The 17,629-nt window shown below is 45.3% G+C and overlaps 1 protein-coding gene across 4 annotated transcripts in view; it reads right to left on the reverse strand.

The window, feature by feature from the left end:
• The window catches only part of Gxylt1 (glucoside xylosyltransferase 1), a 40,455-nt gene extending 25,362 nt beyond the window's left edge, over nt 1-15,093 (reverse strand). For 2 of the 4 annotated variants that reach the window (XM_039078906.2, XM_039078905.2), the window contains exon 1: nt 8,123-8,415. In XM_039078906.2, coding sequence (XP_038934834.1) covers nt 8,123-8,328 — 206 coding nt within the window. In that variant the 5' untranslated portion in view covers nt 8,329-8,415. Of the gene's footprint in view, nt 1-8,122 lie in introns of all 4 variants that reach the window. The other 2 variants (XM_006242192.5, NM_001100887.1) reach the window with 2 other exon arrangements.
• Between the last annotated feature and the right edge of the window lie 2,536 nt (nt 15,094-17,629).

Genomic DNA, 17,629 nt, shown 5'->3' on the forward strand with positions numbered 1-17,629 from the left:
CGGTTAAGAGCACCCACTACTCTTCCAGAGGTCCTGAGTTCAATTCCCAGCATCCACATGGTGGCTCACAACCATCTGTAAAGAGATCCGATGCCCTCTTCTGGTGTGTCTGAAGACAGATGCAGTGTATATAATAAAGATCTTTTTTAAAAAAAGTACAAAAAAAAAAAAAAGAATCATTAAACAGATTCAAATTAAATGACTGAAACTACTCAATATTGTGTTTCAAAATGGAAACAAGACACTGTGCTGACAGTCCATAATCCCTACATCCCTGCTTTGTTATACTCCAAAAATATACCTGCAGCTTTCTTCTTAAGGCTGGATAAAAAGTGGGTCACGTTACCAAAATGGTCTTCCCTGTCACTTCCTTCCAAGGTCGCATCTGACATTGACTGCCCTTAGGGATGTAGTAAGGGAAGTCACTCACCTAGGACCTGTCATCTTAGAGCACGGAGCTTCGTTTTCTCCGTGGATTCAATTGAAAGTTGCTATTCTAATATCAAGATCTATAAAATGTCAGACTTGAAAAACCCTTTGGTCTGATGTCCCACAAACCTCTATGATCTATGATCTAAGACAGGAGTCCTCAGCCTAAAGTCATATTACCATCTCTAGGAAAGATGCACACCAGACTAATGACAAAAAAGACTCTGGGACCAGGGTCTGACTGGTGATCTTTAAATGCTGCCTACAAAACTCTGCATGCTATTGCATAAGCAGCTACAGCACTGGAGGTTTAAGATCACTAGGAAAAGTCATACTGTTACACGTAGTTTACCTGACAGACACATCAAAGCCCACAAAGGTATATATCTTACTTTTAAAAAGAAGTTTAGTCAGGAAAGTAAATGTGTACCTAACTGCATTTCTTAAGGCAGTCAAACTCAGTGGCCCCCTAATAACAAAAATTTCAAATTGTGTCAAAGTCAGGTACCTGAAAATCCATTTACTAAGCCTCACAAACTTTTCAGATAGAGACATTATCAGTGTTATTTTAACAGCTTATTTACAGTCAGTACCTAGCATGTATCTCTGTTCTTGGCCAGGAGTGGGGTTAGAGGTGGGAGGTGTGGGCGTGGTGGTCAGAAACTAAGCAGATTATTCCATTTCTCCTGTCAAACTGCACAACAGGGTAACAACGGAAATGAAAATAGAAATCTCATTTTCAATAAAAATTATGTTGTAAAATTGGGTGTAACAATACCATTTTCTGTTGCAGCTCTCACTCTATTTTACACAGCCATTTGTGCATTGTTTTCTAAATCTGTCTGGTCCTAAGGTCACTCGTTAGTGACCTATCCTCTGCCTGGTTAATCAAGCATCTGTGGACTTTTCCTTACGTCATCTTACTGCTTTAATGAATACACTGCCCTTATTTTTACAGCATGGCAACCTTGAAGCCCTGCTTCTTGGACCTTTGAACCCAAGGATACATAGGTAAGACACCTAAGGAGTATGGAGAAATAACATGAGCTGGTACAAGGCAGCAATCCAAGAAGCCAGCACTAAATGCCAGTTCTGTGGCAAGCTGGCCTACAAGTGGGTTCTCTCCCAGACAGCTTTTGAGCCAACTTCCTCCTGTCAACACCAAGTTCTGCTTTCTCTTCCTGTTTATTACTATATTATCAAGTGAATGATCAGATACACCGCCAAACACTAGAAAACCTGAAGTGAGCAAGAGGCCAAGATCACAGTGTCCAGTGGGGTGAGAAAATATCTTTGATATTGCAATAGGGGATACCTACCCAGCAGTTGGGCTCCACAATCCTCCAACAGCACTAGCTTGCACCCTACTCCACTGACCTAAAGTGGGAACTCCTGGCTGGACCTGCTCATCTTCCGAAACTGACCGCCTACACTGTAGTCCATTCTCCCCGTCCTGTCAGGTAATCACTTAGGTCACGCAGGCTCCCTCAGACACTCATTTCCCTCCGTCCTTAGTGCAGGGCTTACCTCCTTTCCTACGTCCTCGACTCCTCCTCTGTCCTGTGATAACACCTTTCTAGAGGGATCTCATTAAGTCCAGGCCACTTATTCGAGGCTCAGATGAGGACAAAGCAGTCAGGAGAGTATGTGGACTCAGGAGACTAACTCAGAGTTGCCTGTAGCTGGGCCTTTGAGGACGCAGCACCACAGCATCCACCTGCACTAGACTGTTAGGCTTTCCTCAGGGGCCTTGAAGACCACCTTGTATCAGCCAGCTCTACTTCCTCTGTAAAAAGCATCTACCTAGTAAACTGTCCTAATGCTCTTAGCACTCAAGAACACTAAGATCAGCTATGTTTATAGGAAAAATATCTACGGCCAGGTAGAGTTGAGGGACAGAGAAAGGAGGAGATCACTTCAGGCCAGAGAGTGAGTGTGAGGCTAGCCTTAGCTACAAGAGACCCTGTCCCAAAACAACAACAAAAGTAAAGATGAACGGGAGTTCATAGCACCATCATTCCTAACAGTCAAACAGTGGAAATCCACCCAAATGCCTGTCAGCTAGTGAACAGAACGTGTTAGATCCATTTAATGAACAGTACCAAGTGTAGTAACCCATGTTATGGATGAACTCTGAAAGGCAAACTAAATGAAAGAGGGCAAACTCAAAATCCACTCTTGAACTGATTCATTACGGGAAATGTTCAGGATACGCAAATCTACAACCACAACAGACTCACGGTAGTTGAGGGCTATAGAGCTAAGAAACAGCATGGGAAGTAACAGATACAGGGTCCTTTGTGGGCAGCCAGTGAACTCTCTTGAGAGCTAATGCAGGCATATCAAGTTTTAGGGTGTTTCTTGGTTTAACACCATGTTGAAAAACACAAGTACATAGACAAGATTTAAAATTTACTACTGGAGGTTGAGGAAACTTCAGTCAGTAAAGTGAGAAGCAAGCCTGAGACCAGTTGGGATTCTCGGCGCACAAGCGAAAGACCAAACCTGACAGCACCCCTGGGGCCCTAGCATTGCAGGTGGAGACAGGAAGGTCCCTGGGCTTGCTGTCCAGCCATGCTAGTTCCATGATCAGTGAGAAACCTGTCTCAGAAAAAGGGTGATTGAGGAAAGACACCAAATGTCAATCTCTGCTACACACGCGCGCGCGCGCGCGCGCACACACACACACACACACACACACACACACACACAGAGTTAAAAATAAGTCCAGAAAAAGAGAAGCGACGTGGAAGCAGGACTCTTCGGGTCAGCTGTCTTGGATGGAAAGTCGGAGGCAGGTGAGCTTGAGTTCCAGGACAGCCAGGGTTAAAAACAAAACACAAACATCTGGCACCAGCTACTCGGAGGCTGAAACAAGAGGATCTGAGTCTAGGAGATGAGAGTGCTGTGAGTAATAGTGAGACCCGGCCAAAAACAAAACATTTAACAGTACTGCTCTCCTCAGTAACACCCCTCAAGCTTGACGCAGACTTAAATCCACGGACAGATGTCTTCTGAGGGGATCTGGGGGGCCATGAGCAAATGTGTAAAGAGCAGATGTGTCCTGAGTACATGTGATCGCTGATACATCAAGGACCTAAGCTCGATCCAGAACAGGAAAGCCTCTCCCCCTCAAACCCCACCCTCCCCCATGAGGCTCAGAGGGTGACCACGCCCTCCTCTGGCCAGTGTGACTAGTGAGAGAGTAGACAAGAACAATTACTAACAGTGTAGCTGAGGAAGACTGACTAGTGTGTGCTAGAACTCCCAACCCCACTTTCCTCCCCGAGGTTTACAGCCCATGAGTCCCCACTGCACACACTGCCCCCGTGAGTCCCCACTGCACACACTGCCCCCGTGAGTCCCCACTGCACACACTGCCCCCGTGAGTCCCCACTGCACACACTGCCCCCGTGAGTCCCCACTGCACACACTGCCCCTGACAGCTCTCTCCTCTGTGCTGTGGTTCCACACCAGAGGGCAGGTGCTCCCCACCCTCAGCCCAGCTTCTCTGTGCATGAGTGTCCTTCCTTCATTCCCTCACTGCTCCAGTCAGATTTCCAGGACCAAGTCATGTAGAACACGGCAGTCTTCTTTATTTAATTAAACTAAAAAAGGTATTTGTTCTTTGTTTCAAAATGTCAACAGCAACCACAAGATTTCTTTAAAACCTGTAAACAACAGAAGATTTCCTTGACTCTTAAGGAAAATTTGGACTTGACTCTTGGAGGAAAATTTCAGGCAAATCCTCTGTAAGGATATGGCGGACTAAGCTCAGGGCTACAGGGCAACACTATAGAATCTGAAGCCTGGGCACCCGCGACCACGCAGGGCACCCGCGACCACGCAGGGCACCCGCGACCACGCAGGGCACCCGCGACCACACAGGAGACCACAACTCACACAGCACTTTAAAGACTATTCTCAGCACACTGCTACACTACCAAGATTCGCCATCTGCCTGGGCAACTCACCTGAGACTGCTTCATGTCTAGACCACTTCGCGACTAGCTCTAAATCTGACCGTCCCCATTCTCTAATGTTGTGAGCACTCAGAAGTGAGGGAAAGCAGTTACATAAACAGATGGCGCTGAAACGGTCTTACCATTTCATGACCTGACCAGAAAGCGCACTCTCTTCCCTTGACAAAAAGTAAATCTGGATTACAGATATAAAATTTTTTAAGAAAGGAACTTTGGAAGAAAGTTAAAGATTAAGAACAATAAAGAAAAAATAGCCAATCAGAAAACAAAAATTTTAACATCCACTTCAAGATACACTTTCCCAACAAAAACTGTACGGGGAGGGGAATTTCAATAGAGATGAATATTTATACTTTAAAGTAAGATCTCTAGGCCAAAAGTACACTGTTTAGTGAAATGAATATCTCAAAAAGCTCATAATATTAATTACCAGCTTTTATTAAATATTATGGATCAGAATTATGCTAAGTATTTGGACTGTTTTGTATGCTTCCCTCACCAGACAATTCTTATCTTCCGCATGATGACTGACGTCAGGGATGGAGGGAGCCTTCGGTGTGTGACGAGCCTACAGGAGTCAGTGCCCCAAGAAGGAGATTACTAGAAGCGGCTCTAGACCTGCCTGGCTATGTGGGCACACCAGAAGGTGTACGAAAGGATGGCAGCTGTTGTTCCCAGTCTGCGCAGTCACAAGTTTTGCTACAGCAGCCAAAGAACATTCAGCAGAGGTGTGAGCAGAAGCCACTCTACTGCCCAACAAGCCGGACGGAGGCCACTGTTTGACACTCATATAGCAGGTCCCACTTGGTGAGCCCGAGTAAGGGCCTGCCCTGAGTATCTCTACTTCCTCCAGCGTTCACTGCCCCAACTCCCCTCTCCTTCAAAAACAGATGCAAGGAAGGGCAAACAGCAGTGCAAAGGAATAGTGGTCAAATCTCTCTCTCAACTGTCAGTGGTTCTCGGAGTTTATTTGCACCTTAGTAATAGCTCGTGGTTAAAACACAGGTTACTGGCACTCTAGTTTACCAGGTTTCTCTACCAGGTCCCAAGAACAGATACTTCTCCCCAAAGAGTGAGTGTGTGTGTGTGTGTTGAGAGAGAGAGACAGAATGGATGCTTACATGAAAATTAAAACAATCAGGGTTGGGGATTTAGCTCAGTGGTAGAGCGCTTGCCTAGGAAGCGCAAGGCACTGGGTTCGGTCCCTAGCTCCGGAAAAAAAAAAAAAAAAAAAAAAAGAACCAAAAAAAAAAAAAACAATCACCCTGCTTTTTCGGCCGCAGCCATCTTCCAGTAACTCGCAAAAATGGTAAATACAAAAGGAAAGAGGAGAGGCACTCAGTCTATGTTCTCTAGGCCTTTCAGGAAACATGGAGTCGTTCCTTTGGCCACATACATGCGAATCTACAAGAAGGGTGATACAGTAGGCATCAAAGGAATGGGCACTGTTCAAAAAGGAATGCCCCATAAGTGTTACCACGGCAAAACCGGAAGAGTCTACAATGTCACTTAGCATGCCGTGGGCATCATTGTAAACAAGCAAGTTAAAGGCAAGATTCTGCCAAGAGGATCAATGTGCGGATTCCTGAAGGGGGTGAAGAGAACGATCAGAAGAAAAAGGAAGCCAAAGGGAAGGGCACCTGGGTTCAGCTGAAGCGCCAGCCTGCGCCACCCAGAGAAGCCCACTTTGTGAGGATTAACGGGAAGGAGCCTGAGCTGCTGGAGCCCAGTCCATACGGACTCATGGCCTAATGGACACAAAGGAAAGAAAGGACCCAGACTGCAAAGTGTTTTCCTAAAAGAAAAAAAAAAAATCACCCTATCAGCTAGTTTTACCGTGCCAGGTAAAGTTCTAAGCAATTTATGCAACTACGTCACTTCGGTCCTCACAAATGTTCCACATCTAATGAGGAAGTCAACACACCAGTACATAGCAAAGGTTAAGGTGCTGACTCAAAAGCCTTCAGTCTTTCCTCTTTAAATTCTCAGTTCATCCTACCAGTGTTGACAGGACTCAGCAAACATGAACTTTAGGTCTAGCCAGTCTGAAAGGGAGAAAGGGAAGTGACAGTCATTTCAGAATGTGCATCAAGATATCAAGTGGTTAGTATTAAATATATGTAACTCTTGTCAATTACATTCCCGTGTAGCTAAAGATTCACTATCTACACCTACAGTAACAAAGAAACAAGTAAGAGAAGTAACTGTGTGACCAAGGAATCCTGCAAAAGTGAGTGGACTGGGGCAGGTTTGTGGAACTCTACTGACCCCCTGGAGGGGTCGAACTCAGCATGTGACAAGGCAAGTCCTTTACCACTGGGATACAAACTCAGCCCGTGGTCTGCTGAACCTGGGTCTCATTCTGTAGCCCAGGCTGGCCTGGAACTCCCAATGAAAACCAGACAGGTACTGAATTTTCCCTCCTCCTGCCTTATACCTCCTGAATGCTAAGAATACAAGTATAGGCCACCAAACCTAGTTTGAAATAATCACTTCAAATAGGATACACTAGGTGAAAAGAGATTTCTCTTCACTCACTGTCCTTACCATTTAAAAAATGTTTTCCTTTATAGAGTTGGGGTTCTTTTTTCCCAAGTACTTCTTGTTATATAATTCTGGGCAATTAATACTTTTTTTTTTGTTTTTGTTTGTTGAGACAGAGTTCTTCTGTATAGCCCCGGCTATTCTGGACATTGTTCTGTGGACCGAGCTGGCCTCGAACTCTGCCGGCCTCTGCTTCCGGAGCGCTGACTACTGCCAGTCTTTTAAATGTGTAGCTCAGGCTACCCTCGAACTCATGATCCTCCTGCTTCTGCACTCCTCAGCAAATCCTACTGGGGGCGTAGGATGTAGGTGATGGAACCTGAGAACACGCCTAGACCCCACATTTCTCTGTTGACAATCAAACCGTAAACCAGTAACTCACTATCTCCACGCAGGCTTCTCTTTACACCCGCCTCCCTCTGGAAGAGACCATCAACTCTCAGATACATACATAATAGCTCAAAGTGGATGGTACTCTCTCTACAATTCCTGTCTTCCACTCTCCAATTACTTGGTCTCAGAATTGCCCAAACACAGGTATCCTCCACCCAGGCAGTGCGAAACGCTCAGACTGTTAAGTAAACTGCCAAAACAATTTTCCATTTAAATTTCATAATTCTCACCGTGGCAGTGATTTATGCAAATCCACCAAATCATTATGCTGTGTTATAAATATCCAATTAAAAATGATATCTCATTCCCCCACTCCTCCCATAAAATATAAGCATACTAAGTATCGCTCACGTTTCTGAACTTCCTTTACGTTTCCGGAAAAAAAAAAAGTATTTTCAAAACAAAAATTCAAAGCTCGCTTTATGTCACGTCCAGATTTCTTTGGCCACGGTTACTGATAAAATGTTAAGATTTAGGAGGAAAATTTAGACACCTGGGGGGGGTGGGGGGTGGGGGTTCAACAAGGGCGCCAGCCTGATTCTTAAATAGTTCAGCTTCGACACCATGGAAACAGGAGGGAATTCCACTAGCCGCGGTGTAATTAGGATTTTGTGGGACACCACTTACTCCCAACGAGCCTCTCTGAAAGTCGCAAAGTTATTCAATTTCTAACTGGTCTAACACTGGCTCTGAAGCCAGACAGACAGTGCTTGGTAGTGGGAGCGGCGCATCCGGCCCTCCCGGACCCTCGAGCCCGGCAATGCGGCCCGTACCTGCCGGTCCGGCCCGGGCCCGCGCTGCCCGCGCCTCTCCCGGTGCCGCGTCCGCCGTCCGCCAGCCAGGAAGCCACCGCGGCCTGCGGCCTGCGGCCTACGGCCGCTCCTTCCTCCAAGGACACTGCGAGCTGGCTGAAGGCGTACAGCAGCGAGCAGAAGCCGCAGGCCAGGCACAGCCCTACGACCCGCAGGTAGCGCCGCATCCCGGCCCGCGCTACCGCCACCGCCGCTGCCGCCCTCACCGCCGCCGCCGCCTCTCCCGCCCGGGCGAACTACGAAAAGCAGCAACGCGCAGCCGCAGCGTGACCAGCCCGGTTCCCGCCCCTCCCCGCCCCGCCCCTCCGCCCGATTCCTCTCCAGGTCCCTCTGTCCGGTCCCGCCCAAGCCCAGCACCCCTCACACCACGCCCCTAGCCCTACCATGCCCCGCCCCACGCACTCCGCGCCACCCCGCCCCGCGCCAGACCCGCCCACATCCGGCGCCAGCCCCGCCTCTGTTTCAAACTACGTCCCAGACCTCATATTGTCCCGCCTCCGTGCCACGCCTAACGCCCGGCCAAGGCTCCGCCTCCTCAGCGCTCCCGGAAGCGGAGCTGAGCCCTAGCGCACTCCCAGCCTCCGCGCAGGACCATGAGATGGACGCTGGTTCCTCGTTAGAGATTACCCGGCTCTGAGCTGTGGACAGGTAGAGCGAAAGAAGCGGGGCTGTAGGCTGTTGCCCTAAATCTAGGATTTTTCCATTGCGCAGTTTGTGGCGCCGGGCAACTTGAATTCTGAGACATCGCTGCATTGACCAAAAAGAACCCGTGGTTACCGCACCTGCTAACTTTTCCTTGACTAATCCTGCTCCTCACGGACTTCAGCGTCCGGTCTAAAACGTCTGTCCTTCACGGGGTGTCTTAAGAAGGTGGCAATGCAATGGTGCAGTGCTTGCCCATCCACACAAGGCTGGGAAAGCAGCCTTGTTAGAGTTTGCTGACAACTCATTTGCATACCCAAAGCAAAACTGATACTCTCCAAACCCAGCCTCCCATCCTTCCAGCCGCACATTTCCCGCCACTGGCCAAGCCGTGAGCTTGGTTCACGCAGAAGCCTCGTGAGGACCTGGGGAGGGGGAGGGGCGTAGATATTGGGAATGTGCAGCTGGGGACTTTGGCTGGTGCTGGAGACCTGTGTTGACGATTTGACAAAGCAGAATGACTATAGCTTAAACTTCATGATTATTTTTAGATACCATTAGTCCCTGAATAGGCCTTCGTTGACCACCCGTGTCAGATCTAAAATACTTTCAACTCTAAACCTTTGAAGCAATCTCAGCGAACCAATGGTTTTCACCAATATGAAAGCTAAGAATGTCACTAGAAAATATTTGAAACCTGTCCATTTTTCCTGTTTGCTGTAATCAATCTGATGATCCAACCGGTGTCTGGAAAATGCCTTAACTTCTTTTATCCTGTGTTGGAACATGTTATTCCACCCAACCCGAATCCATGTTCCCAGGCCACGCACGCACAGGTCACTCATTTTTGCTTCAAAATCTCTTACTCACTTTCGAAGAGGGCTGTAGTACACAGGGTAGCCATCTGTAAGGGTGTGGACGAGCCCCAAAGTGCAGTTGCTTGTACCCCCCAGTAGAGCAGATTCCTGAGCCCTCTAAGGGTGGCCCTCTAAGGGAAGGAATTCTAGACGGGGCGAGCAATGAAAGCAGCTCTTGTATTCAGGAGACGGAGAAGCGTTCACGCCAGGATGAGTGAATGCATGAGCTGACAGGCTCTGACAGAGCAATGAGGCTGCAGAGGGGCAGCAGTTACTCTTGGAAACTCTTGGAGGTTTGAACTTGATCTGCTTCAAGGTTTTGAAGGAAGGAAGGAAGGAAAGGAAGGAAGAAGGAAGGAAGGAAGGTGATCACATTTGCGTTTTAGTTAGTCTGGCTTGAGTGAAGGCTGGGATGGAGATGAGAAATTTGAGTCAGTCCAGAGCTGAAACACATAAGTGCTTTAAATGCATGCTTAAAACACATTTATAAATGCACACTTGAGGGGCTGGGGATTTAGCTCAGTGGTAGAGCGCTTACCTAGGAAGCGCAAGGCCCTGGGTTCGGTCCCCAGCTCCGAAAAAAAGAACCAAAAATAATAATAATAATAATAAATGCACACTTGAAACAAAAACATTTCAAAATACAAGTAAAATGCACATATTTAAAAATGTACAGGCAAAACCACACTGAAAAGAATACTTAAAACTACATGCATACTTAAAAAGCACACTTAAAAGTGAAAAACCACTCTATTGAATCGTTCAAGTTGCATCTGGGTCACTGAGAAGTTTGCCCACAAAGGACAATGTGAAGGAGAGTCCAGGCTTAGAAGCTCTCAATCCTTGGCTCTACGACTTTGGCAAAGTCACCTGATGAACTATGGGTTATTTCCATCCCATAAGGATTAAATTTCCTGCCTTACGGGGGGGGGGGGGGAATCCAATGAACAAGGAAGATGTATATAGAGAAAGAGAACATACATTTGCTCATTCAGTAAATATTTATTGAATATTTCCTACATGCCAGACAGGAGGCTCAGGTGCACAGCATTCAGGGATAAAAGAGCGACCTGCCCTCAAGAGGGAGACAGGCCAGTAAAAACACCGTACAATTCTTAGAGAAATAAAAATAAAAGGGTACCGAATTACAAGAGCACTAACAGAAGGGAGAGCTGGAGGGTGTGGTACCAGCTAGGGTAAAGAGCAAGGACCCAGGCAAAACGGCCCATTTAAAAGATGCTGAGGAAATCTGGCTTGATGGCCAACACACACAATTCCTGCACTCTGGAGGCCAAAGAAGCATGACCACCACAGGCTCAGGGGCCAGCCTAGTCAACATAGTAAGTTCCACATCCAACTGGGTAGGTAACACACTGTGGCCACATTTTAAAAACGGGAGGTGGGGGTGGGGGGTTGCTAATAATTGTTTTCCCAAGAAACTACATGGAGGAAGAATGAAGAATAATCTCTTGACTCACAGATCATAAAAGCACATTACAGTATTAAAGCCAGCCGACAATGCATGTAAATGTGTGTAAAGAATAATCATGTTCATCTTTTATAACCCTTTTAATCCTGTAATTGCAGAAGTTGTTGTGGCAATAAAAGGCACTCTAAAAATGAAAATGTCCCCGCTGCCTGCACACCAAGCCCCTGGAAAGCTGAGGACACACCGCTCTCTTTAGCCAGGATTCACACTCTTCATTCTTCTCTTCCTAAATGGACTTTTCTTACCTGAAAACAACTTTACCCATTTCAGCATCAAGTGGCTATCCCTTTTATGCATCTCACGTATGTACTACAAGTCGATATCTAGAGCCACAATCTTTAATTCGCCAGTGACAGGATAAGTAAATTCAAATTCTCAACTCAAAACAATGAACGTGAACGAGAGAACTGAAATTTAAGCATCAGGCATATTCGAGGTGGTGATACTGTAGGCAAGGACAGGGAGTGAAGTTTGAAATCAGTATGGAAGATTTCTCTAGAATTAGACAAAAGATCTCTAGGAGATAGAAAGCAGACTCGGGATTTAAATGAAATATTAAGAATCTCTATTTTAGGGCTGGAGAGATGGCTCAGCAGTTAAGAGCACTGACTGTTCTTCCAGAGGTCCTGAGTTCAAATCCCAGCAACCACATGGTGGCTCACAACCACCTGTAATGGGATCTGATGACCGCTTCTGGTGTGTCTGAAGACAGCTACAGTGCACTCATATACATAAAATAAATAAACCTTTAAAAAAATCTTTATTTTAGAAGGTACAGGGCTAGGAGAGTTTTGAGTGCTTACTGCTCTTGAAGAGGACCAGAGTTATGTTCCCAGTATCCATCTTGGGCAGCTCACAACCGCCTGTAACTTCCACTCCAGGGGATCTCATGTCCTCTGGGCTTCACATGCACAGACACACACACACACACACACACACACACACACACACACACACACACACACACGTTAAATGGTGCTCTCTTATCTCCATCCATCCCTCTGTTAGGCCACTCGAATATGTATAGAGTCCTGTCCAGTATTTCCTTCCAGTTTCTGCATCTGAGTTTATTTAAAAAAGAAGTAATCCTTTGGACAAGTGATCTTGCCCGGGTGTCTCAGGAGCTGGAATTACAGGTGTACATCGTCTCCTGTCTCCCCCGTATTTCTCTTAGACATGCCAGTATTTTCATAAAGAGAAACTGATTTTTAGGTAGCTGTGGGCATGCACACCTCTATTAGCACTGGAGAAGCTGAAACGGGAGGATTGCAAGGTTTGGGCCAACCTGGGTGATATAACAAGACCCCGTCTCCAAAGAAAATCCAAAACAAAAACTGAAAGTTTGGCTGAATGTGGTGGAGCATGACCCTAATCCCAGCCATTAGAAGGCAGAGGCAGGTGGCTATCTATGAAAGCAATGCCAGCCTTGTCTACACAGCAAGGAGAGCTACATAGAAAGACCCTATCTCAAAAAAGCAAGGGTGGAATGTCCTCCCTCTTGTTCTGTGCCAGACACAGTCCTCTCCATTTTGTGTCTCAGCCTCTCTTGAGCCTGACACTGTCCCTGGGCTTTGACTCTGGAAACTCAAGCTGCTTTCTGTAAAGACTTGCTTCCATTTGTGCTGCCTAGGCTTTTCTCTTCCCAAGCTAGTTTCTTGGTGTCCAGTTCTTCCGACTTTTGCTTCCCTCCCCGACCTACAAGTAGGCACAGGTCTGTTTCACTGTTGCCATAATTGTAAGTCAAAAGGGGATCATGAAAGCAGCACACATGAGAAGCCTAAATTATAAAACCTTGGTCTTCAGTTTAGTTCTGGATTTCCCTATGAACCTCTAGAGAGAAGTGGTGAGCAGACATCAGCTTTCTTCTGAGTCATTAGATGAAAACTAGGATTCAACCTCAGGACCCAGACCTCAGAACTCAGGGAAGGTAGCAGTATCTCATTCCTACCCTAAATTTATCTTTGGCTTATCCTCACACTTAGAAATAAAGCCATTTTTACAAAAATTATTAGTGTTAAGGGGTAGAAAACTCAGTAATTGGGAGAGATCGTTGCTTTCTCGCAGACACCCGGCTGGGTTCAGTTCCTAGCACTCAAGGGATGGTTCACAACCCTCTAACTGCATTTCAGTTCTGACCTCCACAGGCACCAGGCACACACATGGTTTCCAGATACTCATACAAACACAACACATAAAATGAACATGTATTTAATTAATAATTTTAAGTCTTTTTCATCCAAGGGAATTGAGGCAGTTTATAAAAACAAGAAAACAAAGTCAAAATTGTTATATATATGAAATTTAAAGAAGTTAGAATAAGGACAGCCATTGAGTTCTACATTAAATTATTAAAAGCAGCCAATTTAGGGGCTGGAGAGGTGGCTCAGTGGTTAAGAGCACCAACTGTTCTTCCAGAGATCCTGAGTTCAATTCCCAGCAACCACATGGTGGCTCACAACCATCTGTAATGAGATCTGATGCCCTCTTCTGGTGTGTCTGAAGACAGTGACAGTGTACTCAAATACATAAAATAAGCATTTATTTTTAAGAAAAGCCAATTTTAACTGAAACTTTTTACATCTGCAGCAAAACTGAGAATAATCAATCTAAATTGTCTTAAGAGAATGGCTAATTTCTTAGATGAAGTAAACTTTTGCAGAAACCAGTCTGAGTAAAGTTTCTAATTTGGGCGATAATGCAGAACCTTCCCTTCAGCACCCCATGAAGAAGAACTGGTTTGAGTTTTCAAAGTTGGTGGGGGGGAGGGGTTCTTGGTGATTAAGAACACTTGCTGCTCTTGCAGACGACCTAGGTTTGGTTTTCAGCACCCATATGGTGGCTCACAGCCATCAATAACTCCAGTTCCAAGGCATCCAAAACGCTTTTCTTGCTTCCTCGGGCACCGCACACATGTGGTATATATATACTTACACATACAGGCAAAATACTCGTACACATAAAAACAAATATATTAAATAAATGACAAAAAAATGACATCTCAAATTAGTATGCTTAAAAGCATACTAATATAACAATATAAGCTGGAGTGATCACAAACAACTAGCTCAAACAACTGGTCAGTCATTCAATTAGCTGCAAATGCCCAAATGAGGCCTCAATATTCTAACGCAAACTTTCCAGTGGATGTTTAAGGCCTAGGTGAATTTTCTAAGGGAAAGCTCCCAGGCATCCCCTCCTTTAATACTTCTGTGTCTTACACATATTTTTACTGTTGTAGGGATGTCCCTTTATTTATACATCTCTGATATATGTACTCTGCATCTTTAGTATCTTTGTAACCAACTCTTGAAACAATAGCTAAAAGCCAAAGTATGCTTAATAAAGATGCTGAACTAGACAAAAAAATTATACCAGGAAAATACTGAGTTTAGGTAAGTGATGATCTGTGAAAAGATGCAGAATGTGAGGCAGGGGTGAGGTGCTTGTGCTGAAAGCATGAATGGGAACTGTTTGATTCTCCAGGACCTACAGTTAAACACAAAACAAGCAAGCAAGCAGAGACCCAGTGATCCATACTTGGAACACCGGGCTCGGGAAGTGCAGATAAGCAGGTCCCTTGGGCTTACTAGCTGGCCAGTCACCCTTGCCTACCTGATAAGCTGTGAAAAATCTTCAATTGAAAAACAAGGCCGAAAGTTAGATCAGTGTCTAAGAGCTGATCTTGCGCTTCTGCAGAGGACCCAGGTTTGACTTTCAGGACATAAATGGTGGCTGACACTATCCTAACTCCAGTCCGAGAGGATCTGACACTGCGGTGCATAAGCACACATGCAAGGCAAACACTCATAAAATAAAACCGAACAAACACAGGCACACATCTGTAATCCCAGCACTGGAGACAGAAGCAGGCTAGTTTCTGTGCTCTGTGCACCTGATACACACAGTGAGTTCCAGGTCAGCCAGGAGACATAGAGACCCTGTCTCAAAACCAAACATGTTTTATTAGAATTTAAAAAAATGAAACATGAAACACAGTGAGCGACACCCAAGGAATGACACAGGCAGTATCCATATAAACACACCTTACACACACATAAACATGGAGAATAGGAAATATGTCCCCAACACTGAAACCTGCCAGGACTCTACTTGACTTGTCACTGACGTATCTGGTCTTTCCACAGTATTTCAAGTGGTAGAGAACTGGCCTGTTGCATAGACAGGATGGTCTATACGGACTAAGAAAAGCCTAAGTCATAACATTTAAATGATGTGGGATAGCAGGTATGTATGTGTTATATAGCGGTTGTTTATAGAAAGAAAGCTTGTCTGTGGTAGCTTACAGTGACCCGGCTTGATGAAAACTAAACTATTACATATGTTGCTGCCCTGCTTAACAACATGTGCTAAGGGGATGGCTTAGGACTAATTATAAAGATGACTTCTCACTGTACATCACTGCCATGTCCCCAGAGACTAGTAAGACTGTAAGCTGCAGTTCCCTCCCTGGAGGTCTCCTGTCGGAAGCCTAGCCACCCTGATACTTTCTGTACTTCCTTCCTTCCTTCTTTCCTTCCTTCCTTCCCCATTCTCTCCGATGCCTACTCTCCCTTACCTCGATAGCAGTGGGAATTGTTTCCCATCACTTTTTTTTTTTCTTTTCTTGGGCTTGCTAGGCAAGCGCTCTACCACAGAGCTAAATCCCCAACCCCGTTTCCCATCACTCTTAATGGTGAGCAAAAGCCTTCCTCACTTTCTGCTTGTGAAGAGCACCAAACGTCCTTGTTTACTGTTCCCTTCTCTGCTACCCTTGAGCTCTTGTCACTGATTTTTCTGTACTGCAACTCCTCTACGTTCTTTGTTCTGGGCTTCTGAACATGCCTGCAGTGGCGAAAACAATAGTAATGAAGTCAACCTTTTATTGTTTGTTTGTTTTGGGGGTGTTGGTGGTGGTTTTTTGTTATTTTTGTTTTAAGAGTTTCTCTGTGTAGCCCTAACTGTCCTAGAACTGCCTCTGCAGACCAGGCTGGTCTTGAACTTGAAGAGATCCACCTGCCTTTGCCTCCCTAGTGCTAAGACGAAAGGCTTGTGCCACCACTGCCCTGCAACACATTATTTTCCTGCTATCATACACACACACACACACACACACACACACACACGCACAGGCACACACGTATGCACTCACTCCTCTCCCCCCACTTAATTCTCAATCCACACAGCATGACTAGTTCCTACATCAAATCTTTACAAAGATTCTCGAAGAAGTAAATTGCTAAGAAGAATTTCAAGCCAATAACCATTAATGTACACAGTAAGCCAAAATTACATTTTTAGGCACTGAGGATTTGTAACTAAATGAAAGTTGACATGCCATCAACTTAGTTGATTTTTTTCTACTAATGTACTTCATCTTGTCTATTATCACTATAATTTTAGGACAGCAGTCAATGAATCCTTTAACTAAAACCTTTAAGCCATTAAGTCATCCATCCCTGCTGTGTAATACAAAAGGTTTTAAGAGTGAATATTCTTATGTGCTTCAAAGTACATCTTCATTTGATATCTCTTTACTTTTATTCTGAAAAACAACAGCCAAAGACTTTGAGTATGGAGTTCGGTTAAAGGAACTAACTGCTGACAGGGCTGGAGAGATGGCCAGTGGTTAGGAGCACCTGCTGCTCTTGCCGAGTGCCAGAATTGATTAGCAGCACCCACATAGGAGCACACAACTGTCTGTAACTCCAGTTGCAGGGAATCCAAACCCTCTTCTGACCTCTGCAGGTACCAGGCTTGCACACAGTGCACACACATTCATGCAAGCAAAATACTCATACACATAAAAAAGTAAAAAAGAGCCCACCACTAAAACTCTACTACGAATTTACAAAACAGCTACAGATAGACCCAAAGCCCTGGCTCTGAACAGTCTTGCATATTTTAACATCAGTGCATGTACTAATGGAACGTGCATGCCTTCCTGATAGGAAGTCTATTTGAGGTAGAGTGAATAACGGAAGATGAAGGAAAAAACAAAATCCTACACTAGGTGGCGTCGTTCTTTTCTGCAGTCTCAATGTAGAAGGTGAGGGTCTCCATCATAGAAAGGTGGTCCCTTCTGGGACCAAAGCAAACTATGACAACACCGTCTTCTTAGGTTACCTAAGAAGCATTAAAATAATCTGGTTACAAAGGGGATTTTTAAAGATGTTTTACCTATAATAATAAAAGTAAAGGCTCACATTTACTGAGTGACCAGATGTTAAGGATCTTACATGGGTTAACATTTAATACCCACAAGAACCATGTACATCAGAGAAGGCCATCCCATCGCTGCCCCCGCTTTATGGACAGGAAGTAAGCCCGAGATTTACTCAGGTTTGCCTTCTGCAGCAGAGACCTGCGCACCAGGCGTGTCACTCTGCATCCTCACACCACGATGCTGTCCACCAGCACGCAAGGATGAGTGTGATCTACTCTGGTAAAATCGCACCTTTTCTAATGCTTTTCTTTCCTGCA

This window comes from Rattus norvegicus, chromosome 7, assembly GCF_036323735.1.
Source record: "Rattus norvegicus strain BN/NHsdMcwi chromosome 7, GRCr8, whole genome shotgun sequence".
Taxonomy (NCBI): Eukaryota; Metazoa; Chordata; class Mammalia; order Rodentia; family Muridae; genus Rattus; species Rattus norvegicus.